The 17,971-nt window shown below is 52.3% G+C and overlaps 2 protein-coding genes and 1 non-coding gene across 24 annotated transcripts in view; 2 read left to right on the top strand and 1 right to left on the bottom strand.

The window, feature by feature from the left end:
- The window catches only part of UBAP2 (ubiquitin associated protein 2), a 112,891-nt gene extending 100,519 nt beyond the window's left edge, over positions 1-12,372 (top strand). For all 22 annotated transcript variants that reach the window (XM_089299843.1, XM_089299839.1, XM_070053388.2 and 19 more), the window contains 13 exons: positions 1,369-1,408; positions 3,018-3,186; positions 4,027-4,093; positions 7,158-7,350; positions 8,049-8,140; positions 8,389-8,436; positions 9,887-9,965; positions 10,177-10,382; positions 10,662-10,761; positions 10,850-10,957; positions 11,087-11,154; positions 11,238-11,429; positions 11,519-12,372. In XM_089299843.1, the coding sequence (XP_089155969.1) occupies positions 1,369-1,408; positions 3,018-3,186; positions 4,027-4,093; positions 7,158-7,350; positions 8,049-8,140; positions 8,389-8,436; positions 9,887-9,965; positions 10,177-10,382; positions 10,662-10,761; positions 10,850-10,957; positions 11,087-11,154; positions 11,238-11,429; positions 11,519-11,614 (1,458 nt within the window). In that variant the 3' untranslated portion in view covers positions 11,615-12,372. The remainder of the gene's footprint in view (positions 1-1,368; positions 1,409-3,017; positions 3,187-4,026; positions 4,094-7,157; positions 7,351-8,048; positions 8,141-8,388; positions 8,437-9,886; positions 9,966-10,176; positions 10,383-10,661; positions 10,762-10,849; positions 10,958-11,086; positions 11,155-11,237; positions 11,430-11,518) is intronic.
- LOC127485313 (small nucleolar RNA SNORD121A) lies at positions 2,437-2,516 on the top strand. Its single transcript, XR_007912417.1, has one exon. It is a non-coding gene; the product is annotated as a small nucleolar RNA SNORD121A (small nucleolar RNA).
- A 3,155-nt stretch (positions 12,373-15,527) lies between the features above and the next one.
- The window catches only part of UBE2R2 (ubiquitin conjugating enzyme E2 R2), a 78,460-nt gene continuing 76,016 nt past the window's right edge, over positions 15,528-17,971 (bottom strand). The window contains exons 4-5 of the mRNA XM_008275000.5: positions 17,744-17,878; positions 15,528-16,514 (exon numbers count right to left, since the gene is read on the bottom strand). Of these exons, the coding sequence (XP_008273222.1) occupies positions 16,295-16,514; positions 17,744-17,878 (355 nt within the window). The 3' untranslated portion in view covers positions 15,528-16,294. The remainder of the gene's footprint in view (positions 16,515-17,743; positions 17,879-17,971) is intronic.

Below are 17,971 nucleotides of genomic sequence, written 5' to 3'. Positions count from 1 at the left end.
CTGAAGCCAGGAGCTTCATCCAGGTGTCCCATGTGAGAGGCAGGGATCCAAAGACTTAGGCCAACCTCTAGTGCTTTTCTTAGGCCATTAGTGGGCACTGGATCAGAAGTGGAACAGCTGAGACAGAAAGCGGCGTTTATATGGCATGCTAGCATTGCTGGTGGTGGCTTAACCTGTTACATCACAGTGTTGGTCCCTGCCATTTTTGTTTGTAAAGTGATTTCCTTTCCTTTTTTTTTTTTTTAAGATTATTTATTTATTTGAAAGTCAGAGTTACACAGAGAGAGGAGAGTCAGAGAGAGAGAGAGAGAGAGGTCTTCCATCCACTGATTCAATCCCCAATTGGCCATAGTGTCCGGATCTGGACCAATCCGAAGCCAGGAGCTTCTTCTGGGTCTCCCACATGGGTGCAGGCGCCCAAGGACTTGGGCCATCTTCTACTGCTATCCCAGGCCATAGCAGAAAGCTAGATTGGAAGAGGAGAAGCTGGGACTAGAACCAGCGCCCATATGGAATGCCGGCACTTCAGGCCAGGGCGTTAACCCACAGCACCACAGTCCCAGCCCTGTAAAGTGATTTTCAAAGTGGAATTATTCCTCAGGTCTGATAGGTGCTGTTTCCTTTTCTCTTTTCCTGTTTCCCCTGCCTTTTATCTGTTGTATTTTGAGAAGCCTTCTTTAGATGTCAGGGGTTTGTACTGTTTACTGTTTAGCTGGATCGGAAGTGGAGCAGCCGGGTCTTGAACTGGCGCCCATATGGGATGCCAGCGCTTCTAGCCAGGGCATTAAGCTGATGCGCCACAGCGCCGGCCCCATATATATATATATCTTTAAAGATTTCATTTCTTTATTTGAAAGTCAGTTACAGAGAGAGAGAGAGAGAGTGAGCCAGAGAGCCAGAGCCAGGAGCTTCTTCCAGGTCTCCCACATGGATGCAGGGGCCCAAGGACTTGGGCCATCTTATACTGTTTTCCCAGGACACAGCAGAGAGCTGGATTGGAAGTGGAGCAGCCAGGACTCGAACTGGCGTCCATATGGGATGCAGGCGCTGTAGGCAGTGGCCATATCTTCTGCACCACAGAGCTGGCCACTTGTAATTGCTTTAAGTTCACTTCATTGCTGCCTGTGTTTTTGTTACTTCTCCAGTTACTGAATCTGGTTTATAAGAATGTCAGCTCCTTGCAAATAATAAATAAATAGCAAATAAATAAATAATTTTTTGAATTGCCTCTTTCTTTATTAATAAGGTAAAACATTGTTGTTCCTTGAGTAATTTATGTATTTTATGTGGTGGTTAGAGGTTCTTTGAATGTCATTTAGAGAACTGTAATTCTGTAGGTTCACTTACTTTATCCTCTCTTCCTTGTAGAATGGACATGGCGGTGACCGCAGTCAGCAGACACTGGACAGTAAGTACAGCAGCTGCTGTTCCTGTCTTGGCTGGGACAGCCACAACAGAGAAAGAGCGTGGCTGAGGTGGTGGCAAACACACCAGCTGTCCAATAACCAATCCTGCCAGATGAGCCCATTTATGTTTTCTCTGCTAACTGCTTTTGCCTGTCATTAGTAGAGGAGCTAGCTTCACTGGTTAATATAAACCAGTGTTTCTGGGACAGGGTTAAGATTGGTTTTATTATCAGTTTGAAAGCAGAACAACAGAGATAAGAGGGAGCACAGAAAGATCTTCCTTCCATCTCCTGTTTGCTGCTCAAATGGCTTGTCTGTGATAGTAGTGCTTTCCTATCATGATTCAATAAAGCAAATGCATATCCACCATTTGGAATGGAATCCAGAGAGACTGGTTTAATTAACATTTTGGGAGCATGGATATGAGGCTTTGGCAGACCAGGAGGGAACCTTGGCTGGAGTGAAAGTGACGAGTTTGGAGCGCCAGGATCTTGTTTTGGCATTGATGTCGTGGCTGACTTGCCATTGTCGCGTGGAGATACGTTGGCAGCTCTGAGCTTGTTGGATGATGGGAACTTCTCGTAGTAGGAAGTTGTTTCTGTTCAGGCCTGGGGTGAAGAGTGTGTATGGGTGTCCTACATGGCTCAGGTACCAAATGAGGCAGGAAATATTTGGAAAACAGTGTTCGCTTAAGAGATTTTTACTCCCCACTTGCTCTTCTCCTCCCATCCCCCGTCCTGCAGTGAGGGAGGCCTGTGGTAGACCTGCTAGGCCACTCCCATGGCCCAGGGAGTGCATTGAGGGAGGGTGGGGGTGTCTTAGTTTTGGGCAGGGTCCGTCTTGGATTTCCTAGTCTGGTTTCCGTGAGAACAGGTTCCACCTCTGGAGTAGACTGCATGGAAAGCAGGCCCGGTAGGAAGTGACGTGGCTGTGTGGCAAGCCTGTTGCCGCTGCCTGTGTGTGCTTTGTTCTTGGATTAGGGCACTTTCCTGTGAGCTGTAGGCTTCCTGCGGCAGAGTGAGGTTGCTCCTCGGCAAAGACAATGATGTATCAATCCAAGCACATATCTGAGATGTATGTGTGGAGAACACTAAACTGAGTCTTTCCCGGAGCTGCAGTGGATGGTGTCAGAGCTCGACCTTTGCCAGCACGTGACAAAGCCATCCTTGCCAGGCTTTTGAAAGCAAGTCTTAGCCAGCGAGTATGTGGCAGGTTGGGGCTGTTGGTGTCTCTGTGCACTGCAGGTTCATTGCCCCCACCTGCCCTGAATTTGCTGTCAGCTTTGGCAGTGTCAGCAGGCCTTGCACTAGGTGCACCCTCCTGTCCACTTCCCACTTGCTGAGGCTTTGAAGGAGAGTTTGCCTCATCTTAATCTAACCTCTTCCTTTCGGGGGACTGCCAAAGGCCAAGATGTGTGAGGTGGGACAAGCAAGTATGTGATTATGAATGTGTCATAGCCCTTGGTTGAGACTTGCACATCCAGCAGAGGAAGGGCAGTGTGGTGACATGCTGTGGGCATTCCCTGGGACTGTAACTGAGCCTGACAAGGCACTGAACGTATCTCGGATACTCAGGATCGGTTCTGGTGCTAACCAGATCTGTTTCTTACAGCTGCTTCATCCGTTCCGGCTCCAAAGACGACCGACGCTCCCTCCGCCCTACCAGCTGTGGGCCCCCTGCCCAGCACTACTGTACCCTCCAACTCCCAGCACACTGCCACTCTGCCCTCCTTGTCCCAGCCTGGTGACCTGCCCGGCAGCCCTCTCTCTCAGCTTAGCAGGTACGGGGAAGATGTGCCCCCAGCATGAGCAGTACCCGGGGCCAAGTCCTGGGGCCCCTAGAGCAGCTCGTTCCCACGAGCAGAACGTGCTGCTGCACGTGGCCCTATGTCCTGGGCTTTCCCATGCACCCCATGGCTCATTTTGCGCAAGCTCGGTCTCAACTCCAGATGTCAGACTTCCCTGCTCGGAAGGCCCTTGCCAGAATGCAATTGCTGGGCCCCCTGGGAAGAAGGTAGGCACAGAAGCTCCCTGTCACTCTTCCTAGACCTCAGGCGGGCACCCAGAGCCCCGGCTCTCCTTCCAGCTCTAGGTCTGTGTCACTGCAACGGGGAGTGCCCGTGCAGTTGAATTTCTGAAGAGGAGTCCACTTTGCACTTGCCCTGGCCTAGGGAAGTTACTAGGGAAAGCAGTGGGGCAGGGTGCTGCGTTCCTCTCCCTGCCTCTTCACTCTGGGGTACAAAGCCTTTGAACTCTGGTCTTTTGGGGAATCCGGCACTGACTCTGACCTGCTGGGTTCAACGTAGAACATAGGACTTGCTTCCCTACCCACAGATTGAGTGGTGTCTCCAGACACAGCAGAGTTCTTAGTGCAGCCCAGTGCGTGCTCGTTGCAGTCTGAAGAAACACGCGGTGTTAGGACTGACGCTGGCTCTGGTGCTCTTCCAGGCCGCGCTGTGCCCGATCTCCTGGAGAGTGACCCTCACCCTCCGGGGCGTCTCAGACCATCAGGACCGCAGTGGGAACGATTGGAACCTGGGACCTCCCTAGGGCTAGGGACAAGCTTGCAGCCGGCCCTGCGCACGCGTGAGTGACAGGCCGTGCTCTGTTTTGTCTTCTAGTTCCCTCTCTACTCATCAGAGCAGCCTGTCCTCGCACGCCGCCCTCCCCGCGAGCGCGTCCCACACAGTAAGTTTTCAGCCCCTCCCCCTGGCCCCCGCCTTGCTGCAGTGGGGGCTGTGGTGTTCAGTATCCGGGCCGGCCTCCTGTGTTCCGGGGGACATCCCGTGACGTAGTCAGGTGGTTGAGTTGCTGAGTGTGGGGTGCTGTGCAGGACACGCTTCTGCTTGCATCGGGGGCTCCTTGGCGGAGCTGTGCCCCAGCCCTGCCGTGTCGTGGGCGGGGGAGCTGGAGCGCTTCCTCCTGAGGACTGGCTGCACGCTCGGTTCTCTCCCGCTGGGGGAGTCTCTGTCACGTTGTGGCATTTGAAAACTTACGGGGAAGAGTGGGTTCCTTGCTGATTCCGGCTTGGGCCCCACCAAAGACCAGGTCAGAGCGAACTGCGCCCGAGGAAGCGGCCGTCTCTGTGGAGACCTCACAGACGGCGCCTCAGCAGCAGAGGCAGCGCTGGGCGCGCTGACCCGCCGAAGAGCCGAGTGGCAGGCGCCTGGCCAACTTTGTTCCTCTACAGAGGGACCGGCTCCTGTGGAGTGAGGGGCCAAGAACAGCCCGTCCCTCACTCGGGATCTGGAGGGAAATCTCACACACACTCCTCTAAGTCATAAAACACATGCACCGCCATCTTGAAAGGTGAGCAGCGACCTGTGCCTCTGCCCATGCGGCTCGCCTGAGCCCCGGGTGGCTTCCCGCACGTCCCTCGTGCTGCGCTCCGTGACTCAGCAGAGAACTCCGTGTCACATGACCCACACTGCCACATCCAGGATGGTCCACTGGGTCCCGTACTTTGTCATTGTGGCAGCCTTGTCACCTGGCAGTACCTGCACGGTATTAAATATTCTAACATGATGAATATTGGAAAGTTTCTCTCATCTGCTGAGTTCTTCCCCTGTACTCTATTTTCTTAATTCTCTGAGCCTTTTTAAAAATCTGTCCATAAAAAAGAAAATCAAAGGCCAGCCTTCTGCCACTTGCCGCACCAGCATCCCAGATCAAGTGCCCATTCAAGTCCCAGCTGCTCCACTCCGCATCCAGCCTCTTGCTGATGCACCTGGGAAGGCAGCGGAAGATGGCCCTGCACCCACGTGGGAGACCAGGAGAGTCACAGGCTCTGTCTTGGCCTTGCTCAGCCTCCAGCTGTCGCGGCCACTGGGAGTGAATCTGTGGATGGAGGATCTGACTCTGCCCTTCAGGCCGGAGCCTGCTATTTCAGCAGTCCTCCATCGGGCGCGTCTTCTCACTGTTGATGGTGCAGACAGTGTTGCGTGTGTTTCACGTGGACAGCTATGTTGGAGGCTAGTTTGAAAGGCATAGAGAAAAAGATGGACACAGAGAGACTTCCATCTAGTCATTCATTTCCCAAATGTGTGGAAGGCGTATGGGCCAGGCTGAAGCCAGGAGCCTAGAGCTCATCTGGGGCTCCTGTGTGGGTGGCAGGGACATAAATACTTGGGTCATCTGCTGCTTCCCCAGGTGCACAGTAGCAGGAAGCTGGATTGGAATCAAAAGACTTGAATCTAGGTGCTACAGTTTGGGAGGCAGGTGTCCCACATGGCGTCTTACCCAAGGCACCGGACACTTACACACACACACACACACACACACACACACGTTAGGAAGCCTTTTGTCCTGGAGGTACCAGTGTTGTTTTCGATTTGTTCTAGGATTTGCTTGTTTGGGGCAGATATATGCCTGTCCTTCATAGTCTGTCCCAGTGGGAGCTCCAGCTCCCCGAGTTCCTCTCCGCAAGTCAGCCGCCAGGCCTCCGGCAGGCATCTCTTGGATAGACATGGGGCGCCCTTCTCTGGCTCAGAGTGGCTATGACCAGCAGCATTCAGAGCCTTGCTCAGAGCTCTTGAGGGTTAGTGGCAGGCGGTCTTGGGTGAGAAATCTGGCTCCTGCCAAGACGTAGGTGGCCTAGGCCCAGGCTGGGTGTGTGTGTGCGTGTGCATGCGTGTGTGTACGCACACACACCCCTCCCATTTTCTGTGTTGAAGACTGAGTCCCTGGTAGTTTTAGGGAACCATGCTCTTAGCTGTCTTTGCCCTGATGAGCCTGTTTTGGATGGTAGAGCCCTAACAGCAGTGCTTACATGGGCAGGGATGGCTGTGAGGTAGGATGGCCGGAGTTGGAGCGCTGGACCCCTTTCCTTTTTCCTGAGGCCTTCCTGGTTTTGACCTCTCCTTTAGGAGTTTCTGCTTCTGTGATTTTACACCTGCTGGTTTGGAGATTGGTCTTGGTCTTACAGAGCCGTCTGCTACTTGCTCGGGTCTTCCTTTGACCCAAATGTGTCCCTCCTGCAGCTTCTCCCTCAATGCTGGAAGTCCAGATGGTGCTGCCGGCCTGCATTCCTGGGACCTAGGGTCTTGCAGAGCGTGATGCTGGGTTCTTCCCTTTGTCCCAGGTGCTCTTGGAGGGGAGGCCTAGTTTGAGCCAGGCCTTCCAGCTAGGCCCTTGTGGGGCATTGGTGGCCCGTAAGGTGTTAGCAGGTGTTGGAGCAAGGCCTCTTGCCCTCGTATGTCTTCCAGGCTGGGTAGCTAATGAAGCTCAATTGAAAGAAATTCCCAAAAGTGTCTGACTTGGGCTGGGCTGGCTGTGGCCCTGTGCTCAACTCTTAGGAGACTGTGTGCTTTTCCATGAGATAGATTCTTGTCCTGTATTACTTGAAAGAGTTAGAGAGAAAGAGGTCTTCCATCCACCAGTTCAGTTCCCAAATGACCGCAATGGTCAGAGCTGAGCTGATCCAACGCCAGGGAGCCATTTCCGTGTCTCCCACGTGGGTGCAGGGCCCCAAGGACTTGGGCCATCTTCTGCTTTCCCAGCACACAGCAGAGAGCTGGATCAGAAGTGGAGCAGCCGGGATCCAAACCTGCATCCACAGTGCTGGCGCCCCAGAGCTCAGTTTTAATCTGCACATTCAGCGTCTGAATCCTGTCCTGACGGCCAAAGCTAGCGACATTTCAGGGAGCCACACCTCACTCACCACCTAGTTGAAATGGCACCTGCCAAAAGCTTGGCCAGGCTCTTCCAGCCCCTCCCCCTGTCCCCAGCATGCTTGTTTTTGTTTGTTTTCCAGCATGCTGGTGTGGAGAGTGCTGCTTCCCTCCAGGCCCCAGCCACCTTCTCAACGGCAGCCACCTCCGCCTCGAGCACCACCACCTCAGGAGTCAGCCTGCCCAGCAGCATGAACGCAGCCAGCGGCCTCTGCCTGGGCGGGAGCACTGTGAGCACGCCCAGCAGCGCCAGGGCCGCGCCCTTGGTGACCTCAGGTACGTGCCGCGGGGTCCTTTCCTGTGCCCTTGCACCGCACTCTGAGCGCTTGGCTTGCAGGGAGTGGTCCCTGGGGCTGGCCGCAGAAGCATGGTGGCCAGCGTTCAGGCCCTCCATTGCCCGGCTTGCTGTTCCGGCAACCTCGGGCTGGACCCTTCACAGCCCTTGCGGGACAGTGGCTCTGTCTTCCGGGCGGGCTCCTCTTGGGCAGGAATGGGAGCAGCCTTCATGCTTCTGGCTCCCCACACTTTGTTGTCCTTGTTCAAACCCTGGAGCAGAGCTGACACAGTGATTTAGAGGCTCTTTCTGGCCCCCTCGAGTGATCCTCAGCCAGAGCCAGGCCGCCTGTGTGGCCGAGCAGACCGAAGCCCGCCTTCACATTGGTGACCCCTGCTGGCTTGCACGGCCCCCTGCTCCTGTCGTGGGGTCAGATTCTCCCCCTCGTGCTTGCGCTCAGTCCAGTGTGGCCATCAGGCGTTGTGAAGGAGGGTGCTTCCCTGGGCACGGAGCCCTCTGTGGCTGAAACATCCTGAAAACGCAGGCACACGCTTTGTGTCTGCTGGGGCCGCGCCCCGCCCGCCCCAGGCATCTCCCACCGCTGCCTGCGCCTGTCCAGAGGCGGGAGCTCAGTAACCTGTGCCTCCTCCCAGAGCAGCTCGCCCTGTGTCCGCCGCTTTACTCTTTGGTCTCCCTGCAGGCAAGCCACCCCCAAACTTACCCCAGGGGGTGCCGCCCCTGCTGCACAGCCAGTACCTCGTGGGCCCTGGAGGACTGCTTCCTGCCTACCCGGTGAGCCCACACGCTGCCCTGGTCCCAGCTCGCCAGGCTCCTGGGAGGGAGGTGTGAGGTGGGCAGGGGATGTCCACCTTGCCTTCAGTCAGCTCTGCCTGGTCCTCCATCTAACCTCCAAACAAGGTTTTCCCACGGCAGCTCATCCTAGTCCCGATCCTGGGCGGGGGCGTCCCATTCCCCTGCCCCTTATTTGGGTACCCAAATGGGCCTGGGTTCCTGACGTGCCCTTTCTGGTCCTCGCGCAGATCTATGGCTACGATGAGCTCCAGATGCTGCAGTCCCGGCTGCCAGTGGTGAGTGGAGCTGCGTGGCGGGGTCAGTGGGGATTCAGACGCACGCTGGCCCTGGCTGCTGCCCTGCCTGGCTCGGATCCTCGCCCAGCCCCACTGTGCTCCACCTTTGAGAAGCTAGTTGCTAGTGGGAGGTTTTGCCAAGGGCAAACCTGGCCTTGGCCATGCCCCGTTCTGAATGTAGGTCCATCCTCCCTCTCCTACTGATGGAAAAGCCACGTGACACAAGGAGGGGAGGCTGCTTACTTGGCCCTGGAATTTTTTCACGCCTCCCTCCCAGAGGATGTTGGGGTGAGGTGGCCTGGGGTCGCTCTTCTGCCCCAGCTGAGTGAGTGGCTGGAGCGGGCAGTCGTTAAGGAGTCTTTTGAGTCTTCCTGGTGGTTGTAGCCTCACTGTGATGTTGGGGTTCAGATTCTTCCTACCCACATGTGGTCCCGGGCCAGCCACAGCATCAGGACTGTGGAACAGAGGCGTGGGAAGCAGGCCTGCTGACTGGTGGGACTTAGTCCTAGACAGCTGCTGTTTGCCAGGGAGGAGTTCCCACCCAGTGACATGCTACCTGCGCTTCCTCACTCTTCTGCCTCCGTGCATCCCGGTGGTCTTCGGGGTGGGGGCTGCTGGCATTTCCCGTAGAGGCCTCAGGGCGCTCCAGGCCCTCGGCCCTGCTGTACAGGAGGTGGCCGGGTGTTGACCCTGGGAGCTGCGTGGTGGGATGCCAGCCCCACATTCATGCCGCCTTTACTCACAGGACCCCTTTTCCTTTTGTCACGTGGTCCTTTAAAGCAAATCTGGCCAAGTCCGCCTTTCGAGATAATGCTCCCCTTTCCCTTGTCGGTTTTTTAAATCTCTGCTACCCTTGGGCCTGGTGATGGTCTTCAGAATGTTCCTATTTTCTGTGGAAGGGCGCCCCCTTCTGGGCTTCCTCCACAGTCCTGCCTCCCACTAAGGGTTGGAGGCTGAGGGTGCTGAGTGTGGCAAAGGCGAGTGGGAGCGTCGTTCGCTGCCGGGAAGCCTGTGTGACTGATGGGCCACTGTTGGCCACAGGTCCAGGACAGCCCAAGAGCTTCCTCTCGACCCCTGAGGAAAGAGCATGGGTCGTGGCAGGGCTCCTTCTTGATCTCCACTCTGCTGTATCTGCCATTGTCCCACATCCCCTCTGCAGTGCCAGCGTGGGCCCTCGCTTGGAGCCCTGCCTGTGCCTCCTTCTATACCCTTTAAGCACCTCCCTGCTGAATTTGCTGTTAGCTGCTCTTTTGAGTCTTACACATGAGGAGCCGGTGAAATTGGTTCAGCCTGCAGCACTCAGCAGCGGTACGAAGTGCACTCGTGCGATTGGGCCTCCGCCAGCTCTGCGCACACGCCAGTGGGCACCCGTGACTTGGCACTCTCTGTGCAGCCCGGCTGGGCGTGTGGCAAGGTCATTCGCTGACTGAGCCTCCCTGGTCTTTCCTAGGATTACTACGGAATTCCCTTTGCTGCCCCCACAGCCCTCGCCAGCCGAGACGGGAGTTTAGCTAATAATCCATATTCAGGTTAGTCGGCTCCATGGCTGAGCTGCGGGAAGTGGGGGGCCTGGTCTGTGTCTGACCCCTGCAGTCTGGAAATCAGCTGTGAAGGGCTGAGAGCGCTCGCAGCTGCCACACGTGAGCCGCAGCTAGCCCTGTTCTGGCGGCAGCTATCAGTCCTGCTCGCACCCCGGCGGGATAAGGGGCAGCGGACCGAGTCGGTGCTCCTTTCTCCTAGGTGATGTCACAAAGTTTGGCCGAGGTGACTCTGCATCCCCTGCGCCCCCCACCACGCTAGCTCAGCCCCAGCAGGGCCAGTCCCAGACCCACCACACAGCGCAGCAGCCTTTTCTGAATCCTGCGCTGCCGCCTGGCTACAGCTATACTGGCCTCCCCTACTACACGGGCGTGCCCAGTGCCTTCCAGTATGGGCCCACCATGTTTGTGAGTATTAGCCGGGTGCGCGATGAAGTCCGAAACTTGGGACCTCTATTCCAGTCACGAGGCGCATTAGTGGGGTGGCGTGGGCTGAGTTGGGAAGAGCCCTCAGGAACCATTTGGTCCAGGAGCGGCTAATTCCCCTTCTGTTTTAAGGTCTGGCATGTGTTAAACAAATGCAGACATGGGTCCCCCTGGATATGCTTGTCACCTGATGCCACGTGCTGAGGCAGAGGGGTCCTCATCTCGTTCCTACACTGACGCGTCCCCTGCTTGCTCCGCCAGGTCCCTCCAGCGTCGGCCAAGCAGCATGGTGTGAACCTCAGCACCCCCAGCACCCCCTTCCAGCAAGCTGGTGGTTATGGCCAGCACAGCTATGGCACAGGTGAAGGGAACTCTTGGCAGGGAGAGTCACAGGGCTTGGGGGACACGCTGGCTGGGCTCACAACATGCCTGGTGTTCTGTAACACTAGGTTACGACGACCTGGCCCAGGGGACAGCGGCGGGAGACTACACTAAGGCTGGCTATGGTGGATCACCGCAGGCTCCCAGCAAGTCTGCAGGTTCTGGGTCTGGCAAAGGTAGCGTTTGCCCCTCATTTCCAAGACCTGATGCCCTCACAGGCAGAGCTACCCCAAGACTTCCCCTGGAGGTGGGGGAGCCTGGAGCCGGCATGCAGTGCGGTGGGAAACCGCTGCTTTTCCTCCTAGGGGTCTCAGTGTCTTCAAGCACCACTGGCCTCCCCGATATGTCCGCTTCGGTGTACAACAAGACTCAGGTGAGGGAGGACGAAGGTGGGGAAGTAGCCGGTGGGAGGCACAGCCCACCCTGACTGTCACCGTTGTCTCCTTTGCACTACAGACGTTTGACAAGCAGGGATTTCATGCAGGGACCCCTCCACCTTTCAACCTGCCCTCAGCCTTAGGCTCCACCGGGCCCCTGGCCCCTGGGGCAGCCCCTGGCTATGCGCCCCCGCCTTTCCTGCACATCTTGCCGCCCCACCAGCAGCCTCACTCCCAGCTGCTGCACCACCACCTTCCGCAGGACGCCCAGGTGAGCCCTGATGGAGGCAGCCACCCCGCCCTGGGTCGTGGATTCTGTTCCAGCCTTGACAGCCTTCTCTCCTCTCCCTCCCTCCCCAGAGTGGCTCGGGTCAGCGCAGCCAGCCCAGCTCCCTGCAGCCCAAGTCTCAAGCCTCCAAACCCACCTACGGCAACTCTCCATACTGGACAAACTGAACCTGAAGATGGGTGGGCTGGGTAGGACTTCCCTACACGGAGCACTCCTCTGGGAGCCCAGTGCCCTGTCCTAGAACTCCTGAGACGTGTACCTGTCAGCCGGGCCTCTGGGGAGCCTGCTGCCCAGACTATTGTATGTAATGTATTTATGTATGTATTTGTAAATGTGATAGAACCTGGGAGAGCCATGCAGCTGCACAGCCCATTTTGCTCTCTCCTTCAAGCACCCGTCCTGCCTAATTTTGGCCTTCCACGTAGCTCCCCTGCCCAGTGGGGTGCTAGGGTAGCCAGGAAGGTCTGGTTCACTGCAGTTTGGGTTTCCAGGTCAGGTACCACCGAGGAATCACGACTGATCTCGCTCCCTTATAAGCCGCTGTCTCCCCCTGTCATCCTTCATAGCCCTGTCTTCGAGAAACTGGTCCTTTTTGTCATTGGTCTGCGTCCCCTTCTGCTGAACCTGTCCAACAAAAACCTGGGCAACCTGTCAGTCTTCATCTCGAGCAGGGGCTGCTGCATCGGGCCGGGTCTGGTCCCCAGACGCTCGCCTCTCTCTGGTTGACCACCTTAAAAGCAGTCTAAGCTGGGGCTCCAAGACATCGAGCCAGGCAGTTCCCCTTTAGAAATCAGAGAGACGCTTTCACCTCAACGAAAGCACGTCTCCAAGCAAAGGTTCCTAGTCCAGTTGTCCTAAGCCAGGGGTGACCGTTTCAGGGGTTTTATCTTGCCCAAACTCCACCTAATAAAATTCTGAGAGCATGCATGGTCTCTGTGTGGTGTTGACTGAGGGCGAAGGCAGACTGCACGTGGTTTGTGATCTCTCAACAGGCTGCAAGGGCTTGAATGTGTCCTCAGAGCTAACGCTAGAACAGACCTCACATTGATAGCGTGCTTTTCCGTAGGGCCCTGTCATCAGGAGTAAAAGAAGTTGTCTTTATCAACCAAGTACAATTGGCAGTCAGGGGCTGGATCGAACAGATAACTTGAGTCTGCATACTATAAATACCTGCTCGAGAAAGTTCCAACCAACCAATCTTCTGGGCAGGCCGGCCAGCCAGAGTGCGCTCTGTCAAGCAGGAGACAGATGCTCTCTGTCCTGACTCATGACTAGGGCCTTAGAAGTGTTGCTGAATCACCACTTCAGGCAAAATCAGCAAACAATATGAGTGCTTTAAGTGTTTCTCAAACCACTGTCAGAATCAGCCTTGGGGCCCACTCACTGCTACTAGTTTGTGGTAACACAGCTTAGGTTAGGACCTGCTCAGGACAAAGGGCACAGATGCTCACCAGCGAAGTGAGGGGAGGGACTTTATCCCACACTGACCTTCTGCCTACCCGTAATGGGCAGTAGAGATGACAACTGTGCTCTTGGTTCAGAATCCACTGTAGCAAATGGCCACGCCTTTCAGAACTGTCCCTAAAGCTGGTAAGGACTGGAGATGGCTATTTTTCAGGCAGGAAATGGGGGAGGTTACTGTAATTTTTCAGCCAAGTCCTGGGCAGCAGTGAAAATCTTGAAACCACCTTTTAATTTTAACACAGGGAAAAAATGAAGAGGGTCATCCCATGGGGAAGTAGCAATACAGGTATATTTTATTTCACATTTTATTAGTAGACAGATGGGCAGAAAAAGACAAAATAAACCACTAAAGGGGAAGTCAACACAAAATGCATCAGATAATCTTTTCTCATAAGTTAAACTGAAGAAAAAACATCTACAATTTCAGCTAAGAAAACTATTAAAGTCAAATGTTGTCCTGCTGGTTTCAGAGTTGAAAATTGCGTCTGGATCATTGTAGTTGTAAATGTAAACCTTGTTTATCAGGATGGGAGGGGTGGAGAGTTAATTTTCAGCACAGAACTATACATTTCCCCCTTCCAATGTCTTGCTATGCGTGCCCCAAACATAAGGAAACCAGCAAGTAAAGAAGCAATTGCCAGGGAAAGGAAGGAACTATAAAAACATGTGTCTAGTAGAAAAGAACTCCGGAATGATAAGAAAAAGAGGGGGAAGACTTTTGAGAAGCAGCAACGGAATCATGATATTGTGTTATGCTTTCTCCACCCGCCTCAGAAGACACGGAAATGAAGAGCATCCAGTGAGGCCTCAATGAGAACAAAAAATGCAGGACTTCGAGTTCATGTCACAGGAAATTCAGCACAGCTGTACTCGCCAAGGTTCCGGCTCCAGCCTGAGACCTCTACTTCCCTCCCCTCCCCCACCTAATTACTCTCATGGACAGAACTCTGGAACCAGCGTCCGGGTTTTCTAAGTCCAGCTACACCATCAAAATGTCTACCTGTGGCAAGTCCAACATAGCCCGGGTCTCTGGAACTGATGGTACTTCTCATCAGAGGCTGACCCTGTCCTCAACACCTGAGGGGCCGTCAGAACAACTGCCACTTGGCTCTCTGGCTCCCTGAGTCAAAGTGCAACAGAGGCCAACAGGGCATGATGGGCCAGGACTGCGCAGCACAGCGCCTCCCACAACACCAAGGTGCCCAGCTGCCCTGGGTGAGAGATGCTCTAGCGGTAAAAATGAAAGGCTTTATTTTAGGGCCCCGAGAGACTAAGACCAAGCTCTTGGCTGTAAACTTGGGAAGGGCGTAGTAGGTGATTCAAAGAGCATCGTGAGAAGCTTTGGCTCCAGAATATTTGCAGGATATCTGGAAGTTGTGTGGGGATTAAAAAGCTAGTTCTGAACATCCTTCTATGATGAGTTTGTAGTCAGACAACCTAAGAGACTATTGCCACACTCAGTTGCTCTGTTCCCTGAATCTGATTTGAATTAGTAGACTCAGGAATATAAGGAGCAACCCTGACTCAGTAGAGATCATCCAGGTTCAATAGTGTCCCATTAGGACCTTAGCACGTCACACATTCCCATTTAAAACAGACCAAACTTGAGAGGCCAGAGAGAGCTCTGGGAAATAGCTATGTTTGGGAAAGATTGAAGAGCGAATGAAAACCCTGAGATCAGAAAGGAAGGAGGAGCTAAGGAAGTAAAGCATCGCCTACCCTGACCATTCTAGGATTCATCCTACCCCTGTCCCCAATCTGCCTTTTGGTTCTTTCTGAGCTATGATCTTTATAAAAAGATGACACTAATGCACAGGGATCTTAAGTGAAACTATAATCTTTGCTATATAGTTCTTTCCAAAAATCTGATTTTGTAGTACAGCATTCTTCCCCAAACAGTACTGCCCTCTTATGAACTGGCATACCCCCAGAACAAACAAAATTCACCTTCAAGTTCTGAAGTTCTTGGATTGGTGAAGGCTGTTGGATGTCAATTTTGATTGAAGCAGTGTATGATTGAGACCTGGGAAATCAAAGCTGAAGCAACTGTGTAGCAGGAAGGTGTCTCGGCCTCATGTGGCCTGGAAAATGCCTGCAGTCGATTCCCTTGGCCCTGACAGAAAAGCCTGGGGGAAGCTCCATGCATGGTTTCTGCTTGTATTTCACAGCCAAAGTACATTGAAAGGAGAAAAATTAAGTCCAGATCACGTCCAATGAAGAAAGTGAGAACCAGTCACTCATGTCTCACACATCCACATTTATCACTACCAGGATAAGCAGCTCAATGAAAACCAAAATCTTAACACATGCACCTAGGATTAATACTGAGTAATTAATTAAAAGTGGCTACTTAAAAACAAAACAAACCCCATGAGAGTGTACTGGAGGGAAGGCTTTGTTACATGTAAGACAGGGGTCTCCTCTCCCAACAGGGGGCACCAGTAGTGTTGACTTTTTCCCCAGCAGCATCGACCAACATTGGCATAGTGATTTTCTAATTGTTTCCATCACTAAAAATCCACACTCTCTAATCCCCACCTCCTCCCCACTCACCCCACCCCCTGGTGGGAAAAAAAATAACCCTGCCTTTAAAATAAATAGCAACCAAGTGCTCAGTTCTATGTAAAGTATGAATATTTATTTCAGGCTTTAGATCCCAATCAATTTCAAAAAACAAAATCTAGTTCCTTTCCTCAGAGTAGCTGAGGCCTCCATGTTAGGATGGTTTCAGGGAGGCTAAAGGAGCACATTTCATGAGATTCAGACTTAGCGTCAAGGCCCTGACACCACTGCATCCCAGCCTTAGGGAGGGAAAGAAACAAAATTCACCACCATGGGGCTGAACAAATGCGCACACACTAATGTAAATGCAGCTAAACCTTGGCAAATTTGTAAAGTTTGTTTTGTGGGTTTTTTTTTTCCATTTTCTTTTGCTACCCAGTATATGCAGCATTTATGAACTCCAAATGGGTTCCCAGCTTAAAACACATTAAACATCTTGAAAGACTATTTAATTCTTCAAGAATCTAAAAACAGACCAAACGTGTTTTGCTGTGAACATTCTGCAGAGACGATGTGAGGTGGGAGTTTGGGTTGCTGTCATTAAAAAAAAAAAAAAAAGAAAAAGAAAAAAAGAATCAATACAGTGATGGAAGGGTAAAGAATGCAAGAATTCAGACATTCTGTGGAGGGTTATTTTCTCTCCATTAAAGGTCCATAAAAAGGAGCAAACTGAGATCCGTAAGGGGAGTCAGCAGGAGCTGTGTTTGTTTTCCCACCCCCTGTGAATAGGTTTTTGCTGAGGGGCCACTGCTAGGTCCCCACTTGCTCCCCTCCCTTTGGCCTGAGAAGGCAGGGCAGTACAGGGGCACTGAAGGAGCGCGTCACGATTCCTCATTTCCAGAATCATCATCATCATAACAGTCGGCATCTTCCTCCTCCTCATCTTCATCATCAATGTCATCGTCGTACAAGTCGTCATAAAGCAAATCTGAGCTGTTGTCATTGGAAGGCACTTTAGTTTTGATGCAATATTCCGCCAAGGTTGTGGGGACCTTCACTCCGTCCTTTTCTGCTTCGGCCTTAGTGGCTGAAACCTGTTTCCTGAAAAGAGGATGACACAGGAATTCTCTACGGTAAGGATCAGTTTTGAAGATGGATCCTAAGTTAAAGTTCCACTGGACTCTGCTTTCCAAATTTATCAGATGCCTAAATGCATCTGATAAATAAGATACCTTGTACTGCACACCAAAGGCTTTGCAGCAGGTGAGGATTCAAATATTTAGCACCTGACCACATGGGAGACCTGGATTAAGCTCCTGGATCCTGGCTTCAGTCTGGTCCAGCTCAGGCCATTATGGCCTTTAGGGAACTGAACCAGCAGATGGAAGAAGAATCTCTCTCAAATAAATAAGTAAGTAAATCTTTTAAAAAAAGGGGTGGGGGGAGTGCTGAGGTAAGTGAACACAGCAGAATTCGAAGCCTGGGATCTTGAACACTTGTTACCTAGGCAGAAGAAGATGCCCAAGTCCTTGGGCCCCTGCACCTACGTGAGATACCTGGAAGAAGCTCCTGGCTCCTGGCTCTGGATCAGTGCAGCTCCAGCCGGTGAGGCCAACTGGGGAGTGAGCCATCGGATAGAAGACCTGTGTGTGTGTGTGTGTGTGTGTGTAACTCTGACTTTCAAATAAATAGATCAATCTTTTAAAAAAAAGGAAAACTGAATTAAAAGGTATTTTAGTGCAAAAAAGTGTTTAAATCCATGCATAAAGGTCTTCAAAAAGTTCATTAAAAACGTGTAATTTAAAAAACTATGCAGACATTAAGTTTTCTGCACCAAACTAAACATCTTCAAATTCCATGTTCCCATGAACTTTTTGATGTCCCTACTATTAGTAATGCTGACAATGAGGACAACCACAGCATTGCTGCCATGGTTAAAAATGTCAATAAATGATGGAGTCTCATTAATTAAAAATTAGATTTAAGATTACTATCTTTTATATACTTGGAATGTCTTGAATATTTTGGGTAATTATGTTTGCTAAACTTAATACACATGATGAAAGTCCAGTATAAGACCCCTAAAATGATAAAGAGGGAGAGCTTACAAACTTGACTAGTTAAGCACCTGAAAGATCAGATCTGTTGTTTCATTATCATCTGAATCTAGTGTGTAGTCTTTCAATAGCCAGGCTTACTGGGCCCAGACAGGTATCTTCCCATAATATAAATCTGAGAGAAACTATCCTGATTTAACCCATTAGTTCCAGATATACTTTAGTTCTATAGATATGAAGTAAACAAACAGAAAACAAAACAAAGCTCCTTACCTAATGATTTCAGCATATTCTTTGTCTTTTCCTTTACTATCCCTCCATTTCCTGAACATAACTGAGGCATCCACATTGGCTGGGGAGAAGGTGTTGGGCTCATTAAGCAGTGAGATAACACTTAACAGGATAGTCCTAGAAAACAGGAAAAAAGCGACAGCTATGAATATTCATAGTCACAGTATCGAAAAGTATTCTGCATTTTAGAAAGAACAAGTGGATTTTCAG

The sequence above is a fragment of the Oryctolagus cuniculus genome, chromosome 1, assembly GCF_051225735.1.
Source record: "Oryctolagus cuniculus isolate XC-2025 breed Fujian yellow rabbit chromosome 1, ASM5122573v1, whole genome shotgun sequence".
In the NCBI taxonomy this organism is placed as follows: domain Eukaryota; kingdom Metazoa; phylum Chordata; class Mammalia; order Lagomorpha; family Leporidae; genus Oryctolagus; species Oryctolagus cuniculus.
This window is presented reverse-complemented; position numbering and strand designations above follow the sequence as displayed.